The sequence below is a fragment of the Macaca fascicularis genome, chromosome 12 (assembly GCF_037993035.2).
Source record: "Macaca fascicularis isolate 582-1 chromosome 12, T2T-MFA8v1.1".
NCBI lineage: Eukaryota > Metazoa > Chordata > Mammalia > Primates > Cercopithecidae > Macaca > Macaca fascicularis.
Window position 1 is genome coordinate 71,675,670 of NC_088386.1, and position 10,539 is coordinate 71,686,208.

Genomic DNA, 10,539 nt, shown 5'->3' on the forward strand with positions numbered 1-10,539 from the left:
GTGTGGGGAGGGATGGGTGTGGGTAGGAAGAGAGGCAAGGGGAGAACAGCTCCCCTAGGGCGCCAGGGGCCGCCCCCGAGGGCCCGCCTGCCTCGGGCGACACCGGCCTGGCGAGCCCTCGGCCGCTCCCTGTGCCCGGGATACGCCGCCCGGGCTCGGAAGCTGGAGAGTCATCGCCGGGGCCGGACTGCCGGACCGAGGGCTGCAAGAAGAAGCGAACAAATAGTCCCCAGCGCCTCCTCCGGCTGCGGTCGCGTCTGTGGTCCTGGCAGCACCTGGGCGGGCCAGGACGGGCCGGGCCGGGCCGAGCCGGGCACATGGACCAGGCCTGCGGGCTCTAATTGCGGCGCTTATGTTGATGATTTTTTTTTTTTAATCACAGCAGCCCCCAGTTTAGCGGACTGATTTACTCCCGGTATTGGTAAATATGATCACGTGGGCCGCGCGACCAATGGTGGAGGCTGCAGCCTGCGAACTAGTCGGCGGCTCGGGCGCCGGCGGGGAGCGGCTCGGAGGCGGACAGTGTAACCTTGGGTGGGAGCGCGGGACGCCTCAAAATGTCTTCCAGTGGCACCCTCAGCAACTACTACGTGGACTCGCTTATAGGCCATGAGGGCGACGAGGTGTTCGCGGCGCGCTTCGGGCCGCCGGGGCCAGGCGCGCAGGGCCGGCCTGCAGGTGTGGCTGATAGCCCGGCCGCCGCCGCCGCCGAGTTCGCCTCGTGTAGTTTTGCCCCCAAATCGGCCGTGTTCTCTGCCTCGTGGTCCGCGGTGCCTGCCCAGCCCCCGGCGGCGGCGGCGATGAGCGGCCTTTACCACCCGTACGTTCCCCCGCCGCCCCTGGCCGCCTCTGCCTCAGAGCCCGGCCGCTACGTGCGCTCCTGGATGGAGCCGCTGCCCGGCTTCCCGGGCGGTGCGGGCAGTGGCGGTGGCGGTGGCGGTGGTGGTGGAGGCGGCGGCCCGGGCCCCGGTCCCAGCCCTGGCCCCAGCGGCCCAGCCAACGGGCGCCACTACGGGATTAAGCCTGAAACCCGAGCAGCCCCGGCCCCCGCCACGGCCGCCTCCACCACCTCCTCCTCCACTTCCTTATCCTCCTCCTCCAAACGGACTGAGTGCTCCGCGGCCCGGGAGTCCCAGGGGAGCAGCGGCCCCGAGTTCTCTTGCAACTCGTTCCTGCGGGACAAGGCGGCAGCGGCGACGGGGGGAACCGGGCCTGGGGCAGGGATTGGGGCCGCGACTGGGACGGGCGGCTCGTCAGAGCCCTCAGCTTGCAGCGACCACCCGAGTCCGGGCTGTCCGCTGAAGGAGGAGGAGAAGCAGCATTCGCAGCCGCAGCAACAGCAACTTGACCCAAGTAAGTGCAAAAGAAATTGCCCCCTGATTTATTGCTGAAACCTGTAAGGCTCGAATGTGCAAAACTGATAGTTTTACTAACCTATAAAAACGTCTAGACGCCTACCCAAGCCTAGGCGAGCAACATGCATCCATAAAAAGAGCTTCCCATAACCACCTACCCTGGGCGCTCGGTTTGTACGGTAAACAGAGCGCTGGCATTAAGGCTTTTTATGATAATTCCCCCCAAGTTGTGAAAAGCGACCATCCTTGGTGAAATTAATTTAATGACCTCTCTTCCCCACCCTGTCATCTCTCCCTGCCTCCCCTCCGCCCATCTCTACCCGTCTCCAAACCCCCCTCTTTGTAGACAACCCCGCAGCGAACTGGATCCACGCTCGCTCCACCCGGAAAAAGCGCTGTCCCTACACCAAATACCAGACGCTTGAGCTGGAGAAAGAATTCCTCTTCAACATGTACCTCACCCGGGACCGGCGTTACGAGGTGGCCAGGATTCTCAACCTAACAGAGAGACAGGTCAAAATCTGGTTTCAGAACCGTAGGATGAAAATGAAAAAGATGAGCAAGGAGAAATGCCCCAAAGGAGACTGACCCGGCGCGGTGCTGGCGGGAGCGCTCAAGGGCAGCGGTTTTTGTTGTTTTTTTCCTTTGTGGGTGCTTGGTGCTTGATTTCCAGAAACTCTCCAGCGACTTGGACTTTTTTTTTTTTCTTTTTTAGATAGAAGTGACTGTGTGGTTGGTCTCTGTGAGGTATTTGGGGGACTCTGTATTTGCTCGTTTATGTGTTGGAAAAACCAAGTGGCTTTGGGGTTTCACCCTATCCCACTCCCTTTCCTGCTCCATTGGTTCCTTAGGAAATGCTATATTTTGTGAGTGCACGCTGGCTTGGGGAGCCCTCTCTTGTGTAAATGTCCCCCATGTTTCTGAAAAGTGCTGTAGTTTAGTCCCCTCACCCCTAGCGCTGCCCAAACAGGGGCCAAATGCGCCCTAATTCCAAGAATGAAGGCCGAGCGACAACAGTGCGGACACGCCGGCTGCTAGCCCACGCTGAAGCCCGGCCGGGTTGCCCACCAGTTGCGAAAGCCCCCTTTCCTCAGGGAGCCCGCGGGACCTCGGTGGAGATCTCCAGTGAGGCCTAGAAAGGAGCCCAGGGCCTCGGGCGGGTTGGGGTTTGTCCTCAGTGCATTGGACCCGCTACTCTTTCCCCCGAAGGCTGGGCTCGCGAAGGCTGGGCTCGCGTGGGCGGCCATGGATGGTGGCCGTCCCGGTTCCTGCCCGAGGACCAGTTGTAAATGTTACTGCTTCCTACTAATAAATGCTGACCTGATCAAATGGAGCCCAGACGCTGGCCCTAAACGTTGTGTGCCTGCTTTTTCTGTCTCTCTGCAAAATTTCACACTCGGAATATTTCTCCTCTACCCCTGGGAGGGAGACACTGTTAAAAATTCAGGGCCCTTCCACCTGACAGATCTCTCTGATGTGTCTCTGCCTTCTCTGCCTCACATCCCTTTGTGCAGGCAGATGCGGCAGCACAGACCCTGGGGGGGGACATTGGTGACTCCCCAAACCTGGTTCAAGCTCCTCCATGAACTCTGTGCTTGGGCCCAGTGTTAGCTTTGCAGCAGCGCCCAGAGGAGCCAGCAGGCCCCAGAAGCGAGGCACTTTCAGGCTAGGGCTTGGGTACACAGCACTCTAACCTTCCCTGGGCTCTTGGAGCCCCAGATGCCAAACCCCTCTCCAAACAAGGGAAAGGCCAACTCTGCACTCTGGAGCAACTGTCCGAGCTGGGGGGGGGAGGGCTGACTGGCTCCGGGAGGTCCCAGCCAGTCAGTCTGTAAGCTTCTGCCCCTCCCACCAAAGCCCCAAAGTGACCTTACCGATCAAAATGGTCAAGGCTTTCCTCCCCAGCCACCTCCATTTAACCGCCCCCTTCCCCCCACCCAGCTTCTGTGTATGTTTAGCCCCCAGCTTGGCCCTCTGAGGGCTACATTCAGGGGCTAAAATGAAGGTCATTGTAAGTGAGGGTTCGGGTGAGCACAGCCTTTGCAGGCCGAAGAGGCACCACCACCAGGTGGCCTGAGCTGGGTGGAAGGTGAGGGCAGTGGCAGAGATCTTGGGGGATCCCAATGAAAGAGGAGACTCGAAGAAAAAGCAGAGGGGGCTGGGAGGGAAAGCCAAGGAAGGCTCAGATCTGGCAGAAGGTGCTGCGTACCCCTGCCCCTGTGGCCAGCTCGGTACCTAGGGCTCTTTGAAAACAGGAAGAGCCAAGGTGTCATAAAGCCATCTAGCCGGCCAGACGTCTGGAGGTAATGAGTTTACGACAGGCCCGGCGCTTTGCTTTGAAACCATCTCATTTTGATGTTTGTGTTTGTGGGAGGAAAGGAAAAATGCAGACAAAACTAGGTCTTAAAATCTAGACAATAAAATATAAACAAGACTGCGTTGGACCAAGAAGGCAGGGGCATAGGAGCCCCCAGGTGAGGTGTGAGCACCTAGGAAATAAACATGAAAGAGGAAGGAAGAGGTGAATGAATTTCTGATTTTTGAAATGAATTGGATATTGGAAGTAGCCTAAGGCAATGGCATTTTATAATATTTTGACTATGACCACGGTTTAGCTGGTTGTTTAGAAATAAACAAAAATATTGGCCTGTTATCTGTGGGTAGGGCCGTTACTGAGCTTAGGTCATTTACCCAGTTGAGAGTCTCCCAGAAGTGTGGTTGGTGGGAAAAGATGAAGTTAGATGCCTATTCACAAGAATTTCTGACCCTCCACTCCAAACTTTGAAGCAAAATATTGTTTGAATTTATGTGTATTCACTTATTTAAAAATACAATTGTTACACCTAAACGGGAGAAAAGCAGTTTTGAAGATGAGTAAAAAGATTAATCTAACAGGAAACACTTAAGCCAATTGAATAATCATTGCTTTAAAAAAAAAATTCTAGTTGAATGCTTAGTTCAATGACTTTTGATAAATATTTTTAAAATCCCATTTACTGTCCATAGAAATTCAAACGAACCCAAGACCAAAGGGACTTTCCAGACAGCCACTCAGAGATCCAGCAAAAAGCTTTTGATTTGGCTTCGATTCCCCAAAATTGCCACCTAAGTGGGCCCAAAGCATTACAGTGTTAAAATAGCAAATATTCATGATTTAATCCTAAAAGCAACAGCTGTAAGAGAAAAACAAAAAACATAACAATACCTGACTTCTGTAATTTCTTGGTTGCCAAAGTGTCTGGTTCCTCTGGAAAAGAAAAAGCCTCTTGGCAGTTGATATTTAGAAAGTTGAAGGTTTTGTTAAATTTAGCCTGTCGCTATAATTGTTTTAAAAGGCACAGCTGGGCGGTTACAGCATGGGGACTTTTGGTGTCTGGCAAAAGAAGGGCTGGAAGCTTTTGGAAAAGACACTACTGGAAGCTGTTGGGAGCACTGATTAGAATATTCTAGGCATACAGGAGCTCCTGCTTGCTGCTCTTGAGTTGTTGACAATCACAGGAATGAAGCATTATTAGTGTCAGCAGTCCAAGCCCCAAACTAAAGAACGAGATTAGAATTGGTTTGAGATGAATAAAAGGAAGTTAAATTCAACGGACTGGAGGTGGCATTTGGCCACTAGAGAGCGCTGTTGCTCCACTTTCTGATCTCGTAAAGCTGGAATTGCTGCGGAGAAAGGTTTTGATTAAAAATATTTACAATCCTATTTTTAATCCTAAGTTAGGATAAATTTAACCAAAAACAAACAAGGTATACTATTAAGTTTTCCGGCAGTGTTTGCTGGGAATAAAATTTTGGCTCGGTCAGGGCTTCAGAAAATTTGGAGTATGGCACAGCTGAAAATATAAAACATTATGATAAATGAATGTGTTATATCAAAACAGAAACCTGTAAAAGGCATAGATCTTTGCTTACCAAGTTAATCGCGCTCTTTTTCTACTCATATTATAAACGGAATGCTTAAATAAATGTTAAAAACTGTTCTGTCCCAAGAGGAAATGTGTTGTAACGTTTTCTAAATTTGGCCTGAATAGCTATAAATGAATTTTCTAGTGTTCATTTTTCTTTTATTCCCCCGAGGAATCACACAGTTCTAGAAGATACCTGGTATTGTTGAGATCCGGGCTCTTTCATTTTTTTCCCCCATTCCATTCCAAAATCCACTCATTTATCCAGGGTTCAAACATGCGCGCGCGCGCGCGCACACACACACACACACACACACACACGCGCCAAACTGAAAAAAGGGGCACAATTACAAAGGTAGCTCCAAGGCTTTATTGACAATAATAATCTTTTAATTGGGCATTTGCAAGATTGAAGGACAAATCCTTAACTGTCAGAATCAATTTGTTCGCCTTCGGATTTAAAGAAAGTCATTACACTTGGCAATCACCAGCAGAAAAAAGCCCCACAAAAACAAACAAACAAACAAAAAAGACCCTTGCTTTCCACCACCCCAAGTCTGTACTCCTTACTAATTTAAAAATTAAATAAAGCACGCCTTTATCATCTCCAGGTTCATTAACGATTCCTTTACCTTTCAGTCATTCCCAGTAGAAATAATTGAGTCAGACATTATCACCTTGCTATGTCAGTCTATCTCGATCTCATTTTCTCCATTTGTAAAAATGATATTTCAGTCCACCCGGACACAAGTCAGGATCGCGCTCGCAGGCTGGGCCAACCCACAAGGAGCGAGGGGTAGCTGAAATCACTCGCCAGCCTGCGGCATCTCTGAGGCCGTCTGGGGCTTTCGGAAATTTGCATTTGGTGTGGAAAGCCGGCGTGGTGCGTTTAGCTTGAGCAGGGGCGCCTTGGAGGTCTGTTTCCAAGGCTGTGGGCCTCGCGCCCTCACGATATTGTACCTATCCCGAAGGAAACGTGGCTCCGTCACCCAAAGAACCCACGAAAAAGGCCGAGCAGGAGGGGAAAACACACACATAACAGAGAACCATTGCATTTATTGGACATTGAAACGGGAGCAGAGAGGGAAGGGAAGTGTGTGGGGAGGCGGCTGGTAGGTAGGGTAAAGCCAGACAGCTTTGGAGAGAGCTGCTAAAATCAGGAATATTTTGTCGATTCACACTCGACTGGGCCACATGACTCGGGCTACTTTTCTTCATCTCTGCTCACAAACTAGCCTGAGCCTTCCCTTTCTCTGCTTTGGGAAAAATTCGTAACTTTGAGGCCTGCGGCTCTCTCGGCAGTAATTTCACAGGCTTGGCGGAGGAACTAGGATCATTAGCAGAAGATGGGCCGCCTGCAGCTGCCTGGAACCGGCGCGATCTGAACGCCGGCCGGGAGGCTCCTGGGGGTATCTCGCTGGCGTCTGCCCCCAGCGCTCCTCCGGGAACCGCAGCCGGCCCTGGTTCGCTGCGCGCCAGGGCCGAGACCCGGGAGCCGCGTCCTGCCCGAGGAAATGTCACCCTCCCCAGCGCGAGCCCTTTTTCCCGCCTCAGAATGTTTGTCCGCTCTTCTATTTACTCGCTCAGCAAGCCTAATGCCCCCTCCTGCATTCTTCAGCCTCCCCCTGCGCCCATTGCTGACGTCTATCAAGGGTGAAATGATGGAAACTATATTCATGGGCATGATTTCCATTAAATATCAATTAACCTGAGAGCCTCGGCCAGGCTTGCGGTACGTCAAGGGTAAATGTACATCTCATTTCCACAGGGCCCACTCGGCTGGAAAAGAAGGGCTTTGATTTGCTTTGATAACGCCAGGATCTGGGGCCACACTCGCGGCTTTTAATCAAATCACTTTGATATGCCCCAAGTCAAATGCACGGTCTGGTCCTTCAACACCTCTTGTCCACGTTCCCTGGGCTGCACCCAAGTGTCAAGAGCTGCAAAAGCCACGGGCAACCTCTGCTGGGCTAAACCCAGGGGCTCGGGGAGGGAGTCATTTGCTCCGCAGCCTCCTGGGAGTGGCCTCCTTGCCTCCCCCAAGTCTAAGGCTCCGCTGCAGCCCCTTCCTGCCGGTTGCGGCCCGCGTTCCCGCGGCCCTGGGGCACACAGAGCCCTTGGCAGTGCGTCTTTATGGGCCCCCTTTAAGGCCGGCGGAGGCATCTCGGGCCGGGCGCGGCGCTCCGTCCGTCGGGAGTAGTGGTTGAACTGCGCGCGGATCCCTCCGCGGGGCTCCTGGCCCCCGTCACGCTGCCTCTCCGTGCACTGCTGTGGTGCGAAAATGCCTCGTCGGTGCGCACCCGGGCGGCAGCCTCGGCGGCGGGGGCGAGAGCGGCGGGAGGGGGGCCCGGGGGGGGCGCGGTAAGAGGTGGCGGCGGACACAGGGTGTTTTTTTTTTCTTTTCTCTCCAGAGCGGGGGTTTGTAAACCGAGGCCAGAGTGTCCCCGTGGGCCGGGCGCACTTTTTTCTTGTCCGGGTGCGCTCAAGCACTTTTGGTGCCTGAGAGGAAACAGTGGAGGCAGCGGGGCAGGTCGCCCGGGGCGTCGGCGATTATATTGCGGCCGAGCCGGGGCGCGCCGGGAAAGGCCGGGAGGGCGGCGGCGCGCGGGGGTTGGGCGAGGCCTTGCGACCCGCGAGGGAGGCGGCGCGAAGCCGAGTCTGGGGCGCAAGAGCCGGGCATGAGCGCCCAGTAGCTGAGCGCCCGCGGCTGCCCGGCCTCAGAAGCGACGGTCGAGCGCGGGCGGGCGGCAGCAGCGACGTAGCCCGGCGGCCCTGGCGGCGTGAGCAGCCGCCCCAGAGGCCCCCGCGGCAGTGCGGCCGAGTCGAGGCTCGCTCCCTGCCTGCTTAGCGCCGCCCGCCTGTCCCGGGCCGCCGCCGCTGCCGCCCCAATGAGTTCGTACTTCGTGAACCCGTTGTACTCCAAGTACAAGGCGGCCGCGGCGGCGGCGGCGGCGGCGGCGGCGGCGGGCGAGGCCATCAATCCCACTTACTACGACTGTCACTTCGCGCCCGAGGTCGGCGGCCGTCATGCCGCCGCCGCAGCAGCCCTGCAGCTCTATGGCAACAGCGCAGCTGGCTTCCCGCACGCGCACCCGCAGGCGCACGCGCACCCGCACCCGTCCCCGCCGCCCTCCGGGCCGGGGTGCGGCGGTGGGGGCGGCCCGGGCCAGGACTACTTCCACCCCGGCGGGGGCAGCCCGGCCGCTGCCTACCAGGCTGCCCCCCCTCCTCCTCCGCATCCTCCGCCTCCACCGCCGCCTCCCCCCTGCGGCGGGATTGCCTGTCACGGGGAGCCCGCGAAGTTTTACGGATACGATAACTTACAGAGACAGCCGATTTTTACGACCCAGCAAGAGGCCGAGCTGGTACAATATCCTGACTGTAAATCGTCCAGTGGTAATATTGGCGAGGACCCAGACCACTTAAATCAGAGCTCGTCTCCTTCTCAAATGTTTCCGTGGATGAGACCACAAGGTTGGGATGCATTTTTTTTTTTTTTTAAGAGGGGAGAGGGGGAGAAATCTGCTTTCATCTCACGGTCTGGCTTTAAAACTCCCCTTCCCTCTCCCCCTCCTTTTCCTTCTTGTGTAGCCACAGTGGCTCTTATTCATAAAGTAATACAGACCTTTTTTTTTTTTTTTTTAAAGTAGAAACCATGTAAAGATGATGGGGACAGAATAATTGTGAAGACCTTCTCTCTGCCTCTCTTGCCTGCACACCCTATATATATTTGAGCTAAAAAGCGCTGTGTATATTTCACCCCGTAGGCCCCGTTCCACAAACCTCCAGCAACATGCAGAGGTACCATAACATTTTTAAAACGTTTATTCCTCCCCTCCCCCTTTTTTTTTTTGTTTTAATCAGCAGCTCCTGGTAGACGAAGAGGAAGACAAACCTACAGTCGCTTCCAAACTCTAGAGTTGGAAAAGGAATTTCTTTTTAACCCCTATCTGACCAGAAAAAGAAGAATCGAGGTTTCCCACGCCCTAGCCCTCACCGAGAGACAGGTAAAAATCTGGTTCCAAAACAGGAGAATGAAATGGAAAAAGGAAAACAACAAGGACAAATTTCCCGTTTCCCGGCAGGAGGTAAAGGACGGGGAAACGAAAAAGGAAGCCCAAGAGCTGGAGGAAGACAGAGCAGAAGGCCCGACAAATTAACTTCCACCTTTAAAATTTTACCACAGACTATTAAAACTAATGATCACCATATGCTGTGGACACCACCTATTTTCTTTGTTGCAAAGGACCTTACCTGTGTTTCAAGCTACCTTCATGTCACTGCTCTTGAGGCTTCTGCGCTTTGAGAGGGATTTGGGTGTTTAAAAAAGTTTCTAGTATCACATAGAAGCAGTCCTTGAGCTGTCCTATGGAAGGGTAATTTGATACTGACCTTGTAGCTATATTTTTATAATGGTTTTTAATGTCTGAGCTGGTGATTTGCCTGAACAACGTAAACTTCCTAATGATTAGCACTTAATAATTGAATATAAAATGCTTTATTAATCAAACAAGTGCACTTGAACGTTTTAATCTTTGTGGTGAGTAAATTAAAAGGAGTCTATTAATTTGTTTAAAAAATTATGTCTGCAGAATACTTTATATTATTTGATTACAATGTATTATTTATGGATTTTTTTTCTTCTTTTATAATGAATGGTTCGGGTGCGTTTTGTTTACTCCTAAAAGGTTTCTGTGCGTATTTTCTAAATGTAGTATCTCGGGGAAAAGGCTGGGCTAAACATTCGAAAAGCACATATTAGCTGAAGAGTGTAACGGTATAGTCCAGCTCTGCAGCTTCCTTAAACTTAAGGAAAAGATTGGGCCAGTGACAAGAGTTTAAAGGCAATGTCCAAGTTGACAATTATTTTTCTATAGTCCATACAAATTAAATAATCTGGCAACTCTGGCAAATCGCCTTGTAAAATGCGTCTCATTTTTTAACTTGCTTTCGTTTTGAACCGCCCCTGTAATCGCCTGAAATCGCTAGTTCTTTATGCAGTGGCTGCCGCTGTGTTCCGTTATTTTCAGTAGGTGCCATATTTATTTGTATTGCCTTCGTTTTGTTCGCCGCTGGTTTTAAACCAGCTTGCTGTGCGCATCTCAGACGTCTGTTGGTACGTCCTCCGCTGTTCTTCAGGAAAGCGATAGCCTTACCTATTTGAAACAAGCCCTGAGAGGAAGAGCAGAAAAACCTGAGTGTAAACAACTCCAGAATGTCGCTAGCTCCTTAATAAATAAATGAATCTCTTTCTGGAGTTAGTGTCTTTGAGCGCGGCA

General features: G+C 52.7%; 2 protein-coding genes across 3 annotated transcripts; both read left to right on the plus strand.

The window, feature by feature from the left end:
• Positions 1–477: 477 nt before the first annotated feature.
• Positions 478–2,708, plus strand: HOXD9 (homeobox D9). Its single transcript, XM_005573549.4, has 2 exons — positions 478–1,353; positions 1,702–2,708. Exons 1-2 carry the CDS (start codon positions 558–560, stop codon positions 1,941–1,943), a joined length of 1,038 nt encoding a protein of 345 aa, XP_005573606.3. The 5' UTR covers positions 478–557; the 3' UTR covers positions 1,944–2,708.
• A 4,778-nt stretch (positions 2,709–7,486) lies between these two features.
• Positions 7,487–10,173, plus strand: HOXD8 (homeobox D8). Of its 2 annotated transcripts, none has more exons than XM_005574929.5 (2): positions 7,487–8,734; positions 9,125–10,173. In XM_005574929.5, exons 1-2 carry the CDS (start codon positions 8,149–8,151, stop codon positions 9,418–9,420), a joined length of 882 nt encoding a protein of 293 aa, XP_005574986.3. In that variant the 5' UTR covers positions 7,487–8,148; the 3' UTR covers positions 9,421–10,173. The 2 variants fall into 2 exon arrangements, with proteins under 2 accessions (XP_005574986.3, XP_045223233.2); XM_045367298.3 differs by having other exon boundaries at positions 9,128–10,173.
• Positions 10,174–10,539: the final 366 nt, after the last annotated feature.